The sequence below is a fragment of the Polistes canadensis genome, unplaced genomic scaffold, assembly GCF_001313835.1.
Source record: "Polistes canadensis isolate GaletaPanama2010 unplaced genomic scaffold, ASM131383v1 scaffold_133, whole genome shotgun sequence".
NCBI lineage: Eukaryota > Metazoa > Arthropoda > Insecta > Hymenoptera > Vespidae > Polistes > Polistes canadensis.
The window spans coordinates 12127-36013 of NW_014569680.1; the positions used below are offsets into that span (position 1 = coordinate 12127).

Below are 23887 nucleotides of genomic sequence, written 5' to 3' on the forward strand. Positions count from 1 at the left end.
CATATTTGTTGTTGTATATTAGAAATTATTTTTTCACCAATAATTTATTTAATTTTTTCTGCCATTGTTGACACGTGAAAAATTATAAAAAAAAAAATATTTGTGCACTTATTTTCTACAAGATTCTTCCGTTTCCGTTTTTTAACCCCCACCATTCATTTTTTTGAGCAAGGTAGTGTTTTCTTTATGGTGTATACTTTAGCTTATTCTTTTTTTTTTTGAAACATAGCATTGAAATCGTTCCAAGGATTTTGTTTTCTTATTGTTTGGTCTTTTCCAAAGAAACTGCGGTAACGAAGAGGAAAGAATCGGATTGATTATATTTTCTTTCCTTCTATATTCAACAATGGTTAAAATATTCTTTAGAAATTTTCTTTTGAAACCATAGGAAAGATAAAATCATATTTATACAAAAAAGAATTTTTATTTATTGATAAAGTAACATCTGTATCCTATTAATTTTCCTTTTTCCTTCTTCTTGAAATTATTAACCTTTTTTTTTCTTTGTACGAATTGTATTTCTCCGAATAATTTTCTAGGATAAATGATTTTTTGTTCATTTTATTTATAATCTGATTGTTAAAATTCTTTTCTATAAAATCCTTAATATTTTACTTTTAAAATTCGTTTACTTAGCATATCGAAAAAGCTTTAACATCAAAGTTAGGATATTTTTAAGAAACATTAGGTTTGTTTAAGACAGGACTGATGTGATTTTCTGCGGGGCCCGATTCGAAAATTTTGTGGAGTTACTATACAGAGTGTCTTGCAAAATATTTGATGAGTTTTTTAAAACGCGAAACTGGACTCCTGCGAATGCTCTGAACCTGTCTCTTACTTTTGTCTTAATAAATGATAAATTGAATACTTTAAAACCTCCCTAGAGATATAATTTGATTCCATTGTTTCAAATATGTTGTTAACGGTAACTAAAGTAATTTGGTTTCCAAGGATTCCTATACGTCATCCGAAAAACTATGAGTCAATCGGCATGAGTGTCTATTCTCATCGCATTTAACATTATTCATCATATTATCGAGACAAACAAGGGTGATAGAAAGTATTTCGAAAATGTAAACCAAATATCGTATGGATATCTGATTCATTTGGCAAAATATTATTGAAAAAAAATAAACAAACAAACAAACACAATATTATTCTAAATGGCATCGTATCGTAATCTGGTTATTTATCACAAGTTGAAATTTTAACGTTATGTCCTGTTGCGAAGGAGTTGATAACATCGAACGTTCACCTGGTACTGGTTGTTGTGGTACGTGTTTCAATTCATTACAAAATACAAATTTGTATTTTAAAAAGAATATATATATATTGATAAATGAAATGTGTATGGTTATTTATTATATTAGGAACAAATTGTACGATTGGATCGAGCGGTTGTTCCGCTTCCGAATCTCAAATACGTTCATGTCATTGTCAAAAGAACGTAGGTTGTTTAAATCGCAATGATTGCGGTGGATTTCGTCCTAGCAGTACAGCAGCAACCGGTGCATGTCCTGGACCATGTCAATGCTTAGAAGAAGAAATTTGGAATAGTAACGTACCACCCAAACCGAATTGCGAATGGTTGACCAATTTTTCGGAACTTCGACGCCAATGGAGTAATCATGCTCGTAAACAAAACTGCAAGTGTTGCAACTGTCGATCGCGGTGAGTAAAAAAATCATTAAGATTAAATAATATTACATAATGGTAAATGAGTTTTTAATTTGAACACAAATTCTTTTGTCAAACGATAATGTCAACGTTAATTATATCGATAATGGTAATTAGATAAATCATAAATTAAGGATTTTAGAAACGATAGGAATTAAATTAAATATTGTTCGTTATATATATATTTTATATTTTTTATTTTTAAAATTTCATTGGATTCACAGTAAAATTGCTACCCCCTGTCGACCGTGTTTGCCAACGACCCCTTGCACCTCCGGCTTTGTCTTACCATCGTCGGACTGTCAGGTATACCGAGGTAGACTCACGTCGAGAGACCACATGTTTTCTATTAAAGCGTGTTAAGGACAAATATCTTTTGTAGCAACGATGAAAGAAAGAGAGAAAGTTAGGAAAGAGAGGGGAGGGGGATTATAAGACAGGGTGAAAAGAAAATTGTAACAATTTAAAGTATATATATTATTATTATTATTATTTCCCATGAAAAATATTTTCATTCATCGTTGTTTCGAAATTCAAACGTGTTATTCGGATATAAACGGATATAATGATTAAACGTGTGAGTAAGAAATGAAAAAAAAACTTTGTCTTTCTGATTTTTCGTTAGGATCATCGTTTAGCCGGTGGTGCAAGCGATAAAAGAGATTTAAGTCCAACGGAATCAGCGTCCTCGAGGGAATCTAGTAACGTCATTCGAAGAGAGGTTGGGGGTGGTTGTCCACCACCAGCAGCACCGGGTTGTGGTCGACCTTGCCCAACGGGACGATGTCGATCACCAAGTACGGATCGTTCTTCTTCGTGTTCGTGGAATCCTAGTTGCGTACCACGGCCTTCTTCACCTTGTAGACCGTCGACTGTTTGCCAATCGCCGTGTTCACCTTCCCCGAAGTCTATCTTAAAAAAAAAAAGAAGTTGTTGCCAATGCACGACTAATTATTGCATGTGCCAACCGATGCCACGAAATTGTAATTGTCCACCGCCAGTTCAAATCGATGCACGTGCTCAACGTGATTGCACTTGTAATTGTCCATCATCTCCAGAATGTGCATGTCCACCTAGCGAAAGAAGATTTCCTAGAACAATGGTTAAATGTCCTAACAGTAGATTATGTTGTCCCTTGGTACGATTACCACCCGGTCCAAAGTGTCACTGTAATCGGTGTCAGCCCTGTTTGCCGGCACCTTGCGATCCCTGTACTTCAAGTATATGTCGTAATGCCATTCCAAGAGGGAATCATCCCTGTTGTCCGAGTTCACCGTGTCCTAAGCGTTCACCTTGTCGACCTAAATCTCCTGATCTTCTTCAGCTTCAAGGCTGCCGCTCACCGTCACCCTCTAATTGTCGCAAATCAGTGGAACGATATTGCATCGGTGCTGGGAATTATTGTCGGGATGATATTTGCGAGACGTGTCCGCGTATTATCAAGGATAATAGATCATCGTCAGGAAATTGTGGAAGAACAGGTCAGTCTTCGACTATTTGTCGTAGACGAGCGGGAGGTGATGATACGCGACAAGAAATCATCGCGATGATGAACCATGACAACAACAACAACAACAATAACAATAAGGACGAGTCAACCAATAGGAATATTAGCGAGAATAAATCGCGAGATCCTTTCTCGTCTGGTTATTGCGAGAAAGGAACCGAAGATAGGAAACGGGAACGGGAATGCAAACGCGATGGGGGTGGGACGTGTTCCTGCGAGTTGGATTCGCATGATTGTTATCGACGTATCGACAGGTCTGACGAAATTCGATCGGACGTTGCTTTCAATCATACTTACAATTTGAATACGGTTACTCGCTCTGCTTATCAACGTCACGATAAATCCGATCAAGGGGGTGCATTAGATGATATCGATTATGATTATTCTCGCAATTTAGGTTCGATAAATGACGATTCATCTTGTCATCCTCATAGTTATCATCGCGATACTAATAATAATAATAATAATAACGTTGCATACGATTGTTCTCGCAAGAAATCATTTCAAGATTGTTCTAAATGTCGTTGCAGTAGCAACGAAACTGGATGCGATATTTCTTGCGATCATTGTTGTTCTTATGGGGTTACGAATATTAAAGACGAACCATCGCGATGTCGTTGTGCACCCGATGGAAATGGTTGCGATAAAACCTGTAATTATTGTTGCGCGTTTAACGATTCAAACGTGATCATTGCTGGTGACAATATTTCGGTAACGCGAGAGAAACGAATGGACGTTACGAGTGTTATCTCAAATGGTGATAATGATAATCGACGTGTTCGGGAAAGTAACAAGGGTGTAATAAATAAATCGTTAAATGACGTGTCATGAATCTCATTTACGTTAAGCACAAAACGTGCAGGACTCGTTAATAGGTTTTCACTTTATCTCATTTTCGGACAATAATTACGATTAGATAACTTATCTGTATACAGATAATTTATTTATTTGTTTAACACAAGTGAAAGTATTTTTACACGCGTAAATGTGTATCTTTATAACGATACTATTTATATACGTGTAAACATTATCCGTTTAATATATCGAAAAATCGTGCAAGGAATGAATGAATTATACGGGAAGAAAATAATTGTCAAATCATAATAAAAATCTAATTGATTTTTAATTTGAAAATAGAATATTAGTAGACTCGTCCTTGCACGTGATCGAAATGAGATAGACATTTACTTGTATCCTTGTCTCTGTATCTCACCAAAGGGCCAATGTGACACGTGGTGTGGTGGGTCCGGTAGGTGGAGATTACACAACGACAACGATATCATGGAATACACGTACAGAAAAATGTCAATGCGATTGGAAGAAAGAAAAGGTGTCCTGCAAAGACATCGTCTCTTACATCGGAACCATCGGTCATTCCGCAATTTCACCTGGCCCTCTTACCCTTCTATCCTTCGTCATATTAATTCTAATTGCAATCATCTGGTCATCAGGATTAACCCTATATCATCGTTATATTTTCCAACAAAAATTATGTCTCAAATATTTCGGTCGATGATTAAACGAAATTTTATTCAAACACGACGAAACTTTGTTCCCTTTTTTATTTATTTATGATTAAATCATTTTATTTAGAATCATGCATACAACAAATTTTTTTTCTTTCTTTTTAATTATATTTGTTTCGATATAAATTATTCAACGAGTGTTATTTTTATAAATAAAGGGTAGAATTTTGTGACAGATATAAGAATATATCTCATTGTCAGATAAATTGAGAAAAAACTATTCGTTTTTTCTATTAGAAAAGGATCAATATGCAACGTGACTGATTTATTTGATTATTTTTATTCCGTATTGACATGTAACTGATTTAATTTCGATCGAGAATATTTATTTCTTACTTGTTATGCTTCTATTCAGACAACATCATTGAAGAAACTGTCGAGAAAGCATGAAAATCTGTTATGCAGCTGACAAAGACTTATAAAAATAAAGATTTTTCGAAGAATTATTTTTGTTATACCTTTCGAGAAACACAACTATTGAAAAAGAAAATATTTTAAAGTTTTAATTGTTAAAACTAATTTACAACTTTCAAAGTATTTCTTTGAAATTTTTCATAGCAATGTTAAAACTAACAATGGTTTTACTTTTCAATCTTTTCTTTTTTTTTTTTCTAAAGAAAATAAAAATAAAAAAAAGAAAGTAATTTATAACTATATAAGAATAAAAGGATTTTAAGTGAAAGGAAAAAGTTCTCCTTGAGTAAATTGAAAAGTAGCATGAAAAGCATTTATTTTGAGACTATAAATGGTCACTGTGGCCTTTCTCCAGATATTTATCTTTTTTTTCATGGATATTATAGAAAAATAGGTAGAGAATAGATCTATTTGAAGAATCCAATTTTCGAGAAATACTATTTTGTTTTCTTTTTAGAGAGAGAAATCTGGCAAGGATAGTAAATCTAAAAATATTTCGAATACAATGCGTTCGTTTAATTTTCAGTTTTGGTTATATTCTTCACAGTTGAATTTGATCGATGTTCACAAGATATACAAAATGACACTATTGAATTGATCTATTAATTATAAACGTTGAGTAAGAGAGAACAATTCTAGTATATCTCGAAGGTATAATATATAATAGATCCCATGACGTAGGAATTTGGAATACAAACAATGATGTTGAATATTCGAATATAATAAATCGAATTTCTACGTTGTAGTTTCTATTTAAAATAAAAAGAAAAATAATTTAAACTAAAATATTATATTAATTAATTAATTTAAAATAAAATGTAAAATATAAATAAAAATTATGATTGTTATTTATCTTGAATGTAATTAAAAATAAACATACCGATAGATAACAAAAATATAAAATTAAAATGTTAATGAAAAATATTGAAAAAACAATTCTATATAAGTTAAATTCAATTAATTAAAGTTACATTTAATTATGGTTAACAGAGGAGAGGAACTTCATGCCTCCCTCTACTTTTATCTTTGAAACGAGATGACAGTGGTGTATCATGATCTCGTATCAGTCATCAACATGACGCGTAACGGAGCATTCCCATGGTGGTCCTCGTCATCCTTTTCGTGTTTCTTGTTTCTACTTTTTTCAACGTTACCTTCGCATCAAGAGGATCGTACCTCGGTTACTTTTGATTTAAGTCCCATATTGTTTGGGTCATTGGTGAAAGAATCGAAATCGCATGAATCGAAAGATAATAAATTGCCAGGTTGCATTGAATGTGGAGAATACAGGTATTCAAGTTACAATAATTAATGATTTGTATACTTGACATGTTACAATATTTGTATAAATGTAATTTTATAAATTCATTCAACGATTTATATTTTATTTTTATTTTAATCTTTCATTTCGATTCAAATATTTCGTTTGAATGTTAACAAATGATATAGTTAAAGAATTAATTCATTAACAAATAAGTCAAATGATTTGAATTATATTAAATATTATATATAAATATAGATGTCCGGAGAATCCATCAAAGTGTCTTTTGGGATCCGTATCCGATCCTTGTGGTTGCTGTAAGGCAGGTATATGTGCTCGTCTTGGTGGTGAACCTTGTTGGAATTCAAGTATAACGGAACCATACGCTAATAACCGTAAAGATGGTCTATGTGCGAGGAATTATTTCTGCCAATTACGTAACGATCTTCAAAAAGAGGTATAGAGATTAGAAAATATATTTCGTTTTATAAGATAATTATAATTAATATATGGATGATATATATGTCATTTTAATTTATATTTGTATAAATCCGAGAGAAAGAGTAAGAGACCAAAAAAAAAAGAAGAAAAAACACATTGTATAATATAAAAATCGTACGATATTATTATTATTATTATTATTATAATAATACGTGTCGTCTTCCTACGTTAATGTTAATTCGACTAACTTAACAGATCCATAATCGTAGCGAGTGAAAGTAATCTCGTCTTGTTTCGTTTCGTAGGCGTCGAATGATAATATCTCGTCCAATCAAATAATCAAGTAGAACGGATATAATTCGATACGATATAAGAGAACTCGCGCAATCAAATAATCAAGTTGATTGGATAGAATGAAAGAGAAATGTATTTTCTTCTTTTTTTTTTTCTTATCGTTCCTCCTTCCTTCGAAATTTGATTTTTCATAATATCTAAAATATATATATTTTTGTTTTAAATTGAATTAATATATATATATAATATTTAAACAAGTAAATATTGTAGATTTATTTATTGATTTAGGACGTAGCAGAAACGATTTGTATCTGCATGGAACAGACACCGGCATGCGGTAGCGATCAAGTGACTTACGAAACCCCGTGCGCTCTTCACGAGAAAGCCATGAGACTGAAAAGTCATTTGTCTTTGAAATTACAGCAGCTTGGTCCTTGCCCAACTCGACCGTGGATCGTTTCTTACTCGGAACATGTCGTTTCGAATATTGGCCAGCTTGTTCTACTTGCTTGTGAAACTAAAGGTTTCCCTGTGCCCGATATCTTTTGGGAATTTCATTCCCCGGACGGGAAGAAAGTTTTAAAACTTCAAACAAGTAAGAATTTTTCATTCTCATTCGGATAAATATTCTTATTGTATGATAAGGTATCACACAGGGAACTTGGACATGAAAATGAAGTAGAACTTAATTTAAGGGGTTACATGGGTTTACACCGGGAAAAAATAGCATATTTTCAACAATTTTTTTTGTCTATATAAAAAATGGAATTCTTATTCAAACTTTTTATAGTATTTAAGATACATATTTAAAGAAGATTTTCTGAATTTTTGATTGAAAAATATTTGAAATTCCGCCATTGCGACGTCATTTCCGATGACCCCACCGAAAAAAAGTGTTCTCGCGTTGACAGCAGAACTTATAAACGGTGGGGGTTTTTCTGTTGAAAAAATAGGGTCTTTTAGTGAATACTTCAAACTAGAAACTGGACGAAGGAAAAAGAAAAAAATTAATATTTGGATTTTTGGCAACGTTTTTAGCAAGAACATTCAAATTTCGCTAGAATTTGCATCACATTTTGGTTTCTTAAAATTCGATTTGATAAACAAAAACAAAAATCCTTCGTCCAAGTCCTTGTCAATAGTATCACGAAGACGTGTAGCAAATTTTATCAAAAAGTTTTGGAGAAATCTTGACAACCGACTTTAGAAAAAGCGTTTTGAGAAAAACGCGTTTAAAGATTTGAGTGCTTCTCAAGGCTCTATCTTTTAAACTACTATTCCTATCGACTTCAAAATTAAATACAATATTCTAGATGAGTTGTAGAATTGAAAAAAAAATTTGTTTGAAAGTCCCAAACCCATGTAACCCCTTAATATAAGTTGGACGTTTCGTCCCTTTATTGGGTCTTATTCAGCAACTGCAAATTTTATTTTATTATATTACGATATACATGAGGCTCATACAATATATCATTTTTTTACATGTTACCCTTAATCTTTACAGTTCAGCGTCCTTTTTTCATTGGGTGTACATACATTTTTCTTTTTATTAATATTTTTTATGTCCAAGTTACCTGTGATACCTTATCAATAAGAATTATAATTTTGAAAGAGAGAAATAACTAATTCAATTCTTATTGTATATTTATTTTTTTCTTTTTCTTTTTTTTATTTTACGAGTTTAAAGAGACAAAAAACAACAACATTGTATTGGTTAGATTAACGTTACACACATAGTCATTTATATTTACGATTAATTATTATAAATAATTTTGATTTTAAAGATGAGGAATACGTGATCAGCGTAGAAAAAAATATAGATCCGAAATCTTGGAGTAAAACTTCTTGGCTACAATTACCACGTTTAACTAAAGATCATGTTGGAACGTATCATTGCATTGCCAATAATTCGATAGGAGAAGCAGGAGCAGCATCCTTCGTATCGATTGTTTAAAATTCCTGATTACATTTTCGTAGAATACGCGAGTTAGATTCTGGTGGAAAATGAAAACTGGATTAGAATGGGAAATCAAAGGAGAAATAGGGGAAAAAAGAAATCGTTTTTTTATTCGATTGTATGAATCGGGGGATCGACAATGAAATGTTTTTATATTATACAAAGAAGAAACAAAAAGGAACAACTGGAATAATATTATTCATATTATTTTGAAACATTTATACCACAAGAATGTTGCATTTTTATAACCCGGTTTTATTATTTATTTTTATCGGGTTAAGTAATATATTATATATAAATAAATATTATCTAACGTTAAAAATATTTATGGAAAATGAGAAAGAAATTGTATCAACTTTATTAAAATATCTTCCATTTCCTAATAAATTTTAATCACCATCCATCTTGCGAGGGCCTGTAAACAATTTTAATTTCATTCGTAATTAGTTTTATTTTATTATAAAATTTAGATTGATAAAATTAATCAACTTACTGTGGAGTTTCCCAACTACCCCCAACCACCATGGTATCCGGACTTCCTCTGGACACAAAAAAATATGTAAGTTGTGTATCGTATAAAAATATAAAATGATCTTTAATAAAAATAAATCATTCACATATCATTTTTTATAAAACATATATCTTTATAAATTTAAATTACGATGCACATAATACAAATGCACATAAACTATTTTCAATACTTCATAGATAATCATAGAGAAACATTTTGGGAATGGTTTCCTTTGTCAGAAATGTTAAAATAGTTCAATCGTGAAAGTTTACCAAAGCTCACTCGACAAGCTTCGAACTATTCGTTGATTTTGTTTCATTTGTTAGCGGCTTAGGTTGCTTCAAGATCAATCAAAAGCTGTAGTTTTGCATTCAACGTCCTACTTACTCATTCCAACTATGTATATATGTATACACACATACACATACATAGTCAAGAGTAATAATGAGATAGAATCGAAGGGTGGAAAGTGAGTCGGAGGGTAAAACAATCGATGTGATTTGCGAGATGACAAAATGTAATTGGTGTTAGTTCTTGTTTGTGCATAAAAGAACATTTCTATATAATAATATTAAATAAAATAATAAAAAAACTAACGATCTCATCGACAACAATGATGTATCCTTCTTCGAAAATGACGGTCTTCGATATACCAAAGATAAAATATGAGCAATCGGTGTGCTGATTATCATAATAATTGCACATATCAACGTAGCAAACCAGAAACCATTCTAAAAATAAAAATGCATATATTAATTGTTGATTAAAGAACAAAAAATACAAAATGTTATTTGTTTGTTTACATACTAAAGGACCTAAAATGTGATTACACAAAAGAAATCTTGTTCCTATTAATATTTCCCATAATGGTCGACATTTCGAAACACCGCTATCCATTTCGGAAATCACGTGAGTTCTCCATTGATCTAAATAATTATTTAATCGATTTATAAATGTTTTTCCTTTCTGAAAGTAAAAATATATTATATATGAAATATCTCATACCGAAAAATAATACAAATTTAACATACCAATTGAGCTATTTTATCTCCTTGATTATCGATGTAATATTGAATTGTTTTTAAATGTGAAATAGATTGATTGATCTGTCGTTGGAATGGTAACAATTGTAATTCCAATACGGCTATTTGATACACCAAATTATCTTGTATCTTCATCAATGGTTTTACTTTTCGCAATGTTAATTCTCTCATATTGGAACCGATCATTTGCAAATTTCTCGCAACATTTCTATCGTTAAGTTGACGTGCAATGCTATCCAATTGATCAGACAAAGCATTAGGATCTTTACTTAAAATTGGTCCTTGTATCTGTTCAAATAAAACACGTGTCCCTTTGATTTATTATTATATTACGTGACACGCCTTTCAATCTAATCCGAAAAAAAAAAATATATTTACCGTACCATAATTCTATGTTCGGTAAGATTAGGTCCGCATGCGTAAAGAAGATTTTGAAGTCTTTGATGCAAGTTAGGTGTCAATATTTTTAATCCCTTTAAATCAACTTTTAATTTAGATTTAGCTCTGGACATTCCAGTCCACATCCAATATTCCGTAAGTTGTTCTAATTGCATTGTACGGTCAAGTTTAAATGCAGTATAAGCAGCTTCGTTTTTTTCGCACTTTCTATCAAACACAAACACACATGGGGTATATATAGTAAGATAATATTTAATAATTATTTTTGTAAACAAAATTATTCTTATATTCTTTAGGATAGTTTCATATTTCTTATCATTAAAATCACGTGACTTACTCGAACATATCCTTCAAAGGTACGCTCAATCTTCTTCCTAAAAAAGCTCGGGTTTCTAAAACAGCTTCCAATGTACGATATTCAGGATCATGAAGTGGTCGACAAAGTAACATCTCGATGTGACCAGACAACGCTAAACTTATTACGAATATTCCCCATAAACCAATCGAAATGAAACAGCTCGTAAAGACGGTACTGAAAAAAAATGACGATAGGAAATATATATTTTCACATTAACGATTACGATGAAATTTATTATCGTTAGTTTGATGAGTTTTATCTTCTGTTATTATTATCTATCTTTCGTTAATATTTTTCTTATCTTGATACTTAAATTTAATTAGTGTCGTTAAAAACTTAATTCATTTTTAATGTCTCTAATATAAATTTTGAGATTATTTTATATCGGTGATAGAAAAGTTTTGGACTTTACAAGCTTAATTAAAATATCATTATTTTAATTTATTTTACATTATACGATCATTATGAATTTATCTAAAGTACACAAAATTTGATATTATAAATTGAATTTGTTTTGTTTAAAGAGTGTACAAAATTTAGATTTAATATTGTATTATAATGGAATAGAAAGCTTTTTTCTATAATAATTATATCTATGAGTTTATATTAATGAAGAAAAATAATTGAAAAAAAAAAGAAATAGTTTTGAAAAAATATTCTTTTTATTAAGTTTGGTTACTAAGTGAGTGCGAATTTTTGAATAATAATTTATCGACAACATCTGTGATCACTTAATTGCAAACCAAATATATATATACAAACCAATATTATATTAATTGTAAGAAAAAATTGGACGAGGTAAGAAAAATAAACAAAAAGAAATCAGAACATCACGTTTCGTTCCTTTATCAGGACAGTTTCAGCAACTTTAATTTGTAATATTAAAAATGTCATTTATGTATTAAATAAAAAGACATACCATACGTTATTTAATTAGAATAAAAATTTAATAAATTTTGATGTATACTTACCACAAGAGGGTAGATCGAATTTTATTCTCAGAAGATTTGCAATGACAACGTACTGCACCGAGTAATAATAACCAGACGGGTAAAATGCAGAGGAAAGTACCTGTGTCCGATAATAAAAAATCGAAGGACGTGTTATATTATTTTCTCATCGATTTATTAAACTATATTCGTAGAACTTTGTTACATTCGATTATTAACAACCACGCATAATGTTTTATCGTGAAATTGTTTGACGTTTTGTTTCCCGAGGGGAGAGGTTGGGGGGAGGAGGGGAAGGGGGTGGGAGAATGATTTCTTTTTTTTTTCTTCTTTTTATTTGAGATTCATGCTCATCATTTACCATTGAGAACGAACAATTAAGCTCCCGAGTTTTCTCGTAAAACTAGGACGCGCGTTAAAATTCTCTTTGAAGAATGCGAGCACGTTTCTTTTTAAAAGAATTATAATTAAACATACCCCCCTCGCGCGTTTAGGTTAAACGTTGAGGAAAAAAAATTCAATGATTATTAGATTGTTTTATTTTCTACTAGTGTGAAATTTTTTAAAATGTAGGTAACGATAAGAAATTTTATGAAACAATATGAACAAATAGGGAGAACATTAATGTAGGAAGAAAGAAAGTATTTATAGTTGAATTGACAGTTGAATGAGTTTATGGGAAGATTCTAGTATTAATGTAGATGTGTGTGTGTGTGTATGTTTGTCGTGAAAATATCAGAATCAATTAATTAAGAATAATACAAAGTACAATATATATATATATATATTATTATATTTGTATATAAATATATATATATACATTAAATATTAAACAATTTTGATATAATATTTTATTAGATAATAATTGTCAAAACTCAAATTTATTACTAGTCATAAAATAAATGTATTTTTTTAGTTAAAATAATTTCTAATTGTAAGATATTATTAAAATATATTAGAAAGTGCGTTAAATCTTAATGGATTATTAATTAATCAAAAGAAAAATATATATTATAATCTAGAAATACGTAGAATAAATTTTCGACGAACTTTCTATTTCGAAATCCAACATTAAACTAATTTATTGTCTCCTAAATAAAAGTCGAGCTAGTTTCTTTTATTGATTCTTATTTATAATATGACTTTCCAAAGAAGCCATATAAATAAGAGAATCAATAAAATAAATTACGATTGATAGTTTAATAGTTTTTTTTTTTTTTTTCAAACAAAAATCTTTATGGGGTACAGTAATTGTATATATACATGAATCAATCAATTAATTATTTTCTACATGATAATACGAGTATCATTTCTATCAAGTGCATTTATTTTTCTTTTTAATTTTTTTTCTAAATACACTCTACGTAAAAAAGATTTATTTTTTTTTTCTTTTTAACAAACGCGAGTCATTAAGAATTTTTTTCAAGTCGTGTGTGTTCGTTATATCGAATAATATTCTCGTAACAATTTTGATAGTTTAGTTCCTTTTTTAGAAAAGGAAGGTTAAAAACAACGAATGAAAAGGTCGAGAGAGAAAATTGATAAAATTATACGCGATTGTTAGAAAATGAAATTGAATCATGTCGAAGTAAGAAGTACAACCCGGCAAACTTTAAACGTCAAGTTTCCTGTAGTCGTTTTTAAGTATGGGATAAATCAGTGTGCAGTGGGGTATATTTTGAAGGGTGCTTCAACAGGGAAGAGGAGGTGGGAGTTAAGGAGTGGGTGGTAGGTCAGGGATGGGGTGGGGAGGGTGACAAAACTTATTTCTTTGGAATAAAAGATTTAGCTTGTTCGATTTTCGACGTAAGAAATCTTTGAAATTGGTTTATTCGTTTTAACGTTTGCTACGAATTTGTCCCATTTTTGATGAAGATAAATAGATAGATAGATAGATAAATAGATAGATAGATAATATATAAGTATTTAGGATTATTAGATTTGATTTGATATTTCAAATATATATTTATACTTTTAAAAGCAGATCAATTTTTGTTTGAAGTATTTTTTTTGTTAGGTTATAGTAATTACTTGAAAAATTGTGACTAGAGTTATGTGGGAAACCCTGTATATTTGTTATCATCAAAGCTGGAAATCAGTCATTGCTAGTAATTCCTCGGCATAACTATGAATGCAAATATAACTTTTTCGAGAGTTTTTCTTAGGCATCGAACATAATACTTTGATATTCTATAGAATCCCCGTTTGCTAAAAGTATACAAAATATTGAGCGAGACTTTTCAAAGAAATTGCTAAGATGCACAATTTTCAGCATTGCATTCTCTGACTCTTTATGAACCTTTGCAGATTGATTTATACCACGAAAAGGTACTCTACGTGTAGCTAAAAGTGTGCCCTTTAATTTAATATAAAAATCATTAAGATTCATATGCTCTAAGTATAAAAAATATTTACCGAAACTTTTCAAAGAAATGGCAAAGATGCACAATTTACAGCATTGCATTCTCTGACTCTTTATGAACCTTTGCAGATTGATTTATACCACGAAAAGGTACTCTACGTGTAGCTAAAAGTGTGCCCTTTAATTTAATATAAAAATCATTAAGATTCATATGCTCTAAGTATAAAAAATATTTACCGAAACTTTTCAAAGAAATTGCAAAGATGTACAATTTACTGTATTGCACAAATCTCTGATATTTCTTTGAAAAATTTCGGTAAACATTTTTAACATATATATGTATGATAAAATATATATATATATATATATATATATACTTTGGGTAGGAAAATGTTAAATCGTTTTAATGGTACGTGGAAAAAAGTATCGTTAAGAGAAAAGAAATAATACGAATTTGTACTCGTATTTTATACGAGTGAGTTGGGATATCGTTTTAAAGGATAACACAAATTTTCTCGTTGAAATTTAATAGAATATGAAGAAAGAATAGTTTAATGTACGTACCTAGTCCAACTAACCATCTATTTTGTTCGAACGCAATGACGTAGGGTAAAACATAATCCGCGATACCTTTCGCAGATTTGAGTTGTTTCGAAAGTTCCGTGCTGCTCGTTTCCATGATCCTTGTCTTCTGGAAAATCCTTGCACGTGCTACATTTATCTCGCGACGAATTTCTACGAAACGATAAACAAAAAATCATTTCATTCAAATAATTTTTTTCTATATACATATACATATATATTCCTTTTCATTTACACGCGTTGGTAATTAAAAAAAGAAATCATTAATTTCTTAAGTTCAACGTGAACTTTATTCATTCCAGGGGTGGTATGCATTAATCTTCCTTGAAATATAAAAACAAACAAAAAAATAAACACAACGCGCGTATATAATTTACTCGCGACTTGAATCAAATTCTTCCTAAATTATTGTTTTCTACATTACAATCTAACATTATTAAATTATTATTAAAATTATTATATTTGTCAAATAATTTCTTATATAATATATACATCAATATATATAACAATCTATGTTTAATTAATGTAATAAAATTTTGTGTGTCCCTATATACAATTGCCTAAAAAATTAAACTTAAAAAGAAACAAAAGAAAAAAACATTAGAACTTAAGAAAAAAATCAAGAAACCAGTAATGAAAATAACGATGACTGGTGATGCAATTTTTACTTCGAACTACTACCCCTAATTTACACTCTCTCTCTCTCTCTCTCTCTCAATAAGGATGAGAATCGGTCGCCGGTGTAGTCGGAGGGGAAATTTTCTTCCTAAAATCATCGTAGAGATTTATTAAGACGATCAAGCACAGAAGGTGAATAATAAACGACGAATTACCCCATTCCACGGGTGTGGTGTGTGTCATTGTTCTCTTTAGGTAAAGCTCAGTGATGGGGGGATGGGGGATGGGGGGAGGGGTGGTATCCTTGAGTTTGGTCTAGGAACAAAGTGAGTAGACCGAGAACATAATGGACCGACCGAGCTCGACCTCAAATATCTTCCAACCTTTTCTTTCCTTTTCTTTTTCTCTCTCTCCCCTCCCCTCCCCTTCCCTCCCTCCCTCCCCCCTCTCTCTTTTATCTTTTCCTTTTGTTGATTTTTTTTACCCATCATTTTTATCTTCAGGGGTTAATAGAACACGATATGGATTTCGCATTAGATGATGAGGGGTGTCACCGTCACACCATCCCCTATTGCCCTCAATTTAACCATAAGAAAGAAAAATAAAAAGAAAAAGAAAAAGAAAAGGAAAGAAGATGGAAAGCAAAGGTCGTTGAATCGAGATTGGATGAGTTAGAAAGAAATGAAAGAAGAAAAAGAAGAGTCAGTCAATGTACAAGTCCAAGACACGGTGAGACAGGAACAATCGTCAACATTGTCCACCCATGGCATCAATCACCCATTTCCCCTGCCCCCCCACTCCCTCTCCCCCTTCGCACCCCTCATTGGTCAAGTTTGAACGGATGCCACCATTGGGGTTTCACCGTATACGGTATCTTCGCGAGAAACTAGATGGTGTTTGCTCCTGGCATTTACCACGTTTCGTTTTCTCTATCAAAGCTTTTTCTTTTCTCTTCTCTCTTTCTCTATCTTTCTATCTTTTTCTATGGTTTTTTTTGCATCGTTTTTTATCTCTTCCTTTTCGCTAAGTTTTCTTTTTCTTTTTTCTTAGGTTTTATTCCCATTACTGTACAGGAAAGAAACGTAGACGTTTGCTTTTCTTGAAAACGAAATAACGATTGTGTTCTGCCTTAGAAAGTGGTGTTTTTTTTTTTTTTTTATATGATCAAATTTACAATAGTTTTAAAAAAGAAATGGGTCCTTTTTCTTTTAGTAGAAGGATCCATTGTAATCTTTATTTATTATACTTCATAATAATATCCTGCTGAGAATTCTTTCTTCTGTTTCTTTATTTCTAAGTCAAATATTGTTTCTATCGGTTTGAGAGTATAGTTTACGCGTGAAAGAAAAAAAAAAAAAAGAGGCAAATTTTACCTGAATTCTATTTTTTGAAAGATCAATAAGAATATGAAAGTATTTCCTTTACCTGAGATTTTTTTCTAAGGTCTCAAATATATTTTATATATCGTCAAATATGAAAATATATGATAGAATTATAATTATTATTTAATATGAATTTAATATTATAAAAAATATATTTAAATATGAAATATATTTCGATTATTAGATGTCAATAATTCGCGTAGTTTGTTTATTCGTTTTATTATTTCCAAAATGATAAACACGTTTTCCATTGTATAGCACATTGTTAATCCACAATTTATTGATAATTAAAAAGATACTAATTTTAACCCAGAACGTGAATTATGACAGCATAGAAAATCTATGGGAGTAAGAAACTAATATTTTGCAACTTTATTGTTCATTGAATGCACATTGTTAATCCATAATTGTTTGTCCTAAATATTAATTATTTTACGAGTTATTGATAATTAAAAAAGATACTAATTTTAACCCATAACGCGAATTATGATAGCATAGAAAATCTACGGCAGTATGATATATTAATATATGAATTATAATTATTAATTAATATGAAATATGAATTATATATAATATAAAATATATTTTAATTATATATAAAATAATATAATAATTAAAATTTAATATAAAATATATTTCGATTATTAGATATCAATAATTCGCGTAGTTTGTTTATTTGTTTTATTATTTCCAAAATGATAAACACGTTTTCCATTGTATAGCACATTGTTAATCCATAATTGTTTGCCCTAAATATTAATTATTTCACGAGTTATTGATAATTAAAAAATTGTTAATTTTAACCCAGAACGCGAATTATGACAGCATAGAAAATCTATGGGAGTTAGAAACTAATATATGCAACTTATTGCTCATATTTGTATTGGTTATCGGTACGGAAGAGAAATGCAAGAAGTATTGTACTGTAAACATGATAGGACCACCCTCTTTCTATTCAGTCACGTTGAATTTTCGTCTAAGAAATAGTTTGATCATATTCTACCTACGATTTCTCGCATCCAAAGTATTTCTTGCGATGTAATGGGGTAAGTAGAGATATTCTCCTCGTACTTGACGTCCAACCTCGGTGAGATTTTCTTTGTTATTGCTGCGTAAACGCAAAATACGATCGTCCCTTAATAGCTGTAAAAATATTTACCAATTAATAATACTGATTAAATGAAATATAACGATATAATTATTAATATAATTATTTTAATATAATTTTATATATTTTTTTATAATTTATAATATTATATTAATTTAATATAATTAATATAATTATTTTAATATAATTTTATATTCTTTTTTTATAATTTATAATATTATATTAATTTAATATAATTAATATAATTATTTTAATATAATTTTATATATTTTTTTATAATTTATAATATTATATTAATTTAATATAATTAATATAATTATATTAATATAATTTATGGGATAGATTTCTCTAGTTATTCATTCGATCCCCCATACACGGATCATTTAGTGTGAACTACTAACCCATATAAAAGTCCCATAATGTATATGTATGTATGAATTTTTATGGAACGTTACTGAAGGATACTTTAACTAAAACAATTTGAAAATCAAATATAAAATAATTATTTATAAGAATTTATACAATACAATATTTAAATAAAAATTCAAAAAAATTTGTTATTTTTACACTAACATTTTTTCTAGTTCATTTTTGAATGACGATTTTAAGAATGATTCAATACATTTAAGACATTTTGACAAAGACACAATCCTCTTTATTTTCTTCTTCCCCAGCTTAAAGGAATAAGATTCGTTGACCGTCAAAATCCTTTCTTTTCTACCCTTTTTTTTTTGTTCTTTCGATAAGCTTCTACGTTCCTTTTGAAGAAATAAACTAGGACGACTTTAAACAAAAATCCGACGAGTTAATTATTTTTAATAATGACAAATCAGAATCAGTTTCTTACTCGAGTTATGTAGAAAACTTTACTTTAAGTAATATTATTTTAAATAAAATATTTTATGATTTTTCTAAACACGATTTATGTGAATGAATGAAATTAGAATAAAAATAAAAATATTTCGGTTTGGATAGAAAAACGAAACGAAATATAATGTGGTCACGAAAACTAGATGTTCATTTTCTTTATCTAACGTGAACAATTTATAAGAATTATATTTCATAAAAGAATTCAGGTAAAAGAGAGAGGACTCAGTTCGTGCAGTTGGTTGTTTTGAAAAGTTTTCTTTACATTCTTTTAGTCATGCCTGTCATACGTAGTTAAGCGTTTATCCTATTGTCTCATTTTATTCCACGTTACCAACTTTACGGGATAAATCCTTTATCCATTTCGGACGTTGCCTTTCAGTCTTCCCGATTCTCAATTCGATTTTCTCACCAACACACCAACTATTCTTCTCTTTGTTTCCTTTTTTTTTCTATTTCGTAGATAAAAATACAAAAAAAGTAGAAAAAAAAAGATAAGGGAAAAGTATACTTTGTAATTGCAACGAATAAAAGATAATCTTCGGATAAGGGAAGTTCATTAAATTCGTGAGATAAGATTATTGTTTTTTTTTTTTTTTTTACTTATCTCTGTAAATTAACAGACGTATCGAAAACGAATCTCGTAGCTCGTTTTATATTTTTTGTTATTAATTCGTTTAGATAAATGGTATTATATTATTTATTAAATTAACAATTAACTTTGTATCACTCAAACTACATTCTCTCTTTCTCTATTTTATATAAGACAATGGAATATTATTTAAATTTAAATAGAAAGAAAGATCTAAGAAAATTTAATTGAATTATTCAATAAACGAACTAACGAACTAACGAATTTAATGAACAATTTCTTTTGAAGATTTTAATAAGATTGAAACAAGAGTTCGAAACACGTATCAATTATATTATTTGTCTTTTTCCTTCAATATAACTAAACTTAAATATTTTCTCTATTTTTATGCGTGATAAGAAGAGAACTGAATACAATGTGTGTGCAAAAGGGGGTTAAACAATTTCTATTTTTACGAATATATAATTAAATCCTATTGGAAGGATTAAAATAAAAATGAAAGAAGAAGGGGGTTGGTTAGTTGTTATTGAAAAATGTTATTTACTTGTTCCATATGCAGAGTGAAACGTAAGCCAGATGGATCAATGACAGAACAAAGAGAACGATCTTGTGCAGAACACATTCTGATTGCATTATCTAAATCTCGTTTAATCACATCGGTTTCTTGATTTAATTGTACACCGAGATCTCGTGCTTTTTCTCCTTCTTTTAATAAAGATTCAGCTCTGTTCGATAGTTCTTGACTTGCTGAAACAAAATAGCATAAAATTTGATTAAACCAGTTAAGATCATTGACATGTACACACATACGTGTTTTAATATTTGTTAATGTATCGAATAAAAACATAAGGAAAAGTTAATTGAAATTTAATCAAAATTTAGTACTATTTTAATATATTTTTTTTCTTGTTAGATACTTTTATTTTTTCATATTGAAATGTTGAATATTTTGATACTTTGTGAAGAATCTCAATTTACTGTATAAACGGATCTAATTAAAATACAGAAAAGAAAAAGGATTGTTGACGTGGGCCAGTGTTTTACTGGTCTTCTATCCATTCGAGAAAATATTTGCAAAGTCAACGTTGGGTATCGTTAATGAAAATATCGTTATCATAATTAAAAAGTATATCGTTGTAAGAACGTTGAGAATTTAATTACCATCTTCTCTTTACCCTTGATCTTCCTATTCTCGGGCGAATGATATTTTCGTGAAAATTAAAACATCCACGAAAATTACGCCAGGAATATATATTATATCGTCTCTGGCTATTTTTTTTATTAATTAAATAAAATTATACAGAAAAGAATAACTAATTAGAATGGACTTAGTTCAATTTTAAATATAAACTCGTACATATACACACATACATTCTGAACCGATATTCTTTCATTTTTAATATACATATTATTCATTATTATCTAATAATAAAATCTGTATAAATATTTCCTAAATAAATTGATAATAATATTAATTAAACAACGTAGAAAATTGTCTGTCCAATTTTGAGAATAATTTATTCATATATAAAAAACAAATATATATAAATTGGCAAGAATTATTGTGAAACATGCAAATATAATATTTATTTATATGTAAAAAAGATACGTGTTCAAGTATGTAAGACTTTAAATGTAGCAGTCCAAAGGAAATCGTAGTTCTGGTAGCATGTTCTAATTTAGTTAGTACACTGTTAGTAATTCGGTACTGTGACTAAGTGACACTTTAAGTCGAGAAGGTCACTTAACGTTTAGGAGTTCTCTCTTCAAGACCAACCTTACAAGCTTCTCGTACCACCTTAACCAACCACGTTGTGACGAAACGTGTGTCTTTTGCACAACCCTGTCGTTTACATTTTCACCATGTTCACACGTTCACGAAATACATATATAAATGATGCATTCAGTTATGGTTAAGCGTTTGGAAATTAACGTCAAATTTATGCATTTCAATTTATGTCAGCTAATAAAAATGTTTGACACGTTTACAAATCACGAGTAAAACTTTGTATCAACAAATTATGTAAATTGGACAAATGAATTTGTTTAAATGTGAATTTATTTGATGTACAATTAAATAACAAAAACATTTACTGTCATATGAAAAGTAAAAGTTTATTAACTAATATGAGTTATTATTTCATTTGGGATATTAGAAATTAGAAACTTATTCGTGTATGTTCGTGAAAAGTAATTAAAAGTTAAAATACATGTATTATATTAATATGATTTATAATTGTTAAGGATTTAATTGTAGATGTGCATTAGGGAAGGGTAGGAGGGTTTTGGGGTGCATTGTTATTAACTAACAATAAGTCTAGTACGTGCACAGTTTAGTTTCTTGCATTCGTATGCACGTGGTCAGTGCTTGAATTAAAGCTATGGTTCGCTTTCAAACTAGTATGGTAACGACGTTAAAAGGGCTTCCTATTCCGAGTTATGGGGATAAATCATTCATTAGGAATTGGCATCTATGGGAAGGTGTTGGTATATGTTATAATTAGAGATACTACTGTATACCATATGTAGATATTTCTGGTGTATTATGGGTATCCCTAGTTTATAGAATTTTTGAATTAATATTCATATAATATAAAATAAAATTAATGGATTAATATTCATATTATAATATTAAAAGTAATAATGATTGATTTAAATTCTAGAGTCAAGTTTAACATACGTCAAATCATATCTGGTATAATATTTATTTAATTTTAAAATAATTATTTTGTAAGAAAAAGTGTGTGATAAAATTTTAAAGTACCAGTATTTATAGATATATATTTATAAAATATTAAGCTTCAATAAAAAAAGAACATTTTTTTAATTTACTTACATTTACGTCAATGAAGCAAATGGATCGACAAATTTGATATGATATTGATAAAGAATTTAAACTTAGAAATTTATTTAAGATGAATCTGATACTTTAAGTATAAACACATTGTAATGTGGGACACGTAYTAATATGTTTTTTCTAATATGTTATTTGCAAGATATATTGAACGTCAATTGTTAGAATATATATTATTTCAAATTACATACATATTATAAAATAATATTATTATTGTCACATCAGTGTGTGTTGTTTTATTATATTATATAAATAAAATAATTGTTAATGCAATTAAATTTAAAATAGATTGCATGTAATGTGTTCAAGATAAAAATGTTGTCAAGGTGTGATATATTTTTAACTTGATAGAAGTGTTCGTACGCAAATACACATACGCGTACACATACACATATATATATATAAGATAAATATCTACGTGTAAGGGTTATTAATATTCGTCGAATAATTTCGATTCTCGGGTAGGGTTTTACTTGATGCATGAAGCAATAAGTAAATGACTATGTCGTTTCTACGTATACGAGAACATTCGTTGTATAAATTAATATACCGTATTTCCTTAGTCTTGTATAGATACATAGTACATACTTACATACATATATATATATTGTATATACATGTGTCTATTGTAGAACTATGAATATGCAAACATTTTAGTGCTGTTCTGTCTTTCAACTTTGTTGAACATATACACTTCTCTTATGTATTCTCATATAAGTATATATATTGTACGTATATATGTATTTATACTATGAACACTCTCAAGCTAATGCCAATTATTCTTTGAGGATAAGCTTCTTCTCGAATGGAAAGACGTTTTAAAAGATGAAACTTGAGACAGATTGTAGGTATTATGTTTTTACGTTTAGATTTATGAGAGGATTGGTCTTTTATTATTAACTTTATGGATATAACAAAATAAGAAATATAATCAAGGAAATTAATGTATATATATTTAGGGAAAAATATGATAGATTAATTTTTGGGTAATCAATTAAAAAATATATTGTTATTATTTTGTAATCATTGAATTACCATTTGCTAAATCCATGAGTGCAAAATATCATAGATTAATAATAAAAAGGTATCTTAGGGAATTTGAACAACAAAAGAAATAGAATTTAGTTTTGTTAATTGAACTTAGTTTGATATTGAACTTATCAAAACTAAGTTCTATTTCTTTT

The 23887-nt window shown here is 29.3% G+C and overlaps 2 protein-coding genes across 3 annotated transcripts in view; one reads left to right on the plus strand and one right to left on the minus strand.

Annotated features, from left to right (window-relative positions):
* Positions 1–6167: 6167 nt before the first annotated feature.
* Positions 6168–9399, plus strand: LOC106788291 (insulin-like growth factor-binding protein-related protein 1). The gene is made up of 4 exons (XM_014751433.1): positions 6168–6414; positions 6644–6842; positions 7409–7715; positions 8905–9399. Exons 1-4 carry the CDS (start codon positions 6200–6202, stop codon positions 9072–9074), a joined length of 891 nt encoding a protein of 296 aa, XP_014606919.1. The 5' UTR covers positions 6168–6199; the 3' UTR covers positions 9075–9399.
* LOC106788289 (prominin-1-A) overlaps positions 9397–23887 on the minus strand; it is a 29637-nt gene continuing 15146 nt past the window's right edge. The window contains exons 7-17 of one of the 2 annotated variants that reach the window (XM_014751431.1): positions 20394–20596; positions 18290–18425; positions 15265–15435; positions 12360–12459; positions 11368–11562; positions 11015–11237; positions 10620–10919; positions 10396–10554; positions 10186–10319; positions 9571–9618; positions 9397–9492 (exon numbers count right to left, since the gene is read on the minus strand). In XM_014751431.1, coding sequence (XP_014606917.1) covers positions 9471–9492; positions 9571–9618; positions 10186–10319; positions 10396–10554; positions 10620–10919; positions 11015–11237; positions 11368–11562; positions 12360–12459; positions 15265–15435; positions 18290–18425; positions 20394–20596 — 1691 coding nt within the window. In that variant the 3' untranslated portion in view covers positions 9397–9470. Of the gene's footprint in view, positions 10320–10395; positions 10555–10619; positions 10920–11014; positions 11238–11367; positions 11563–12359; positions 12460–15264; positions 15436–18289; positions 18426–20393; positions 20597–23887 lie in introns of both variants that reach the window. The other variant, XM_014751432.1, reaches the window with a different exon arrangement.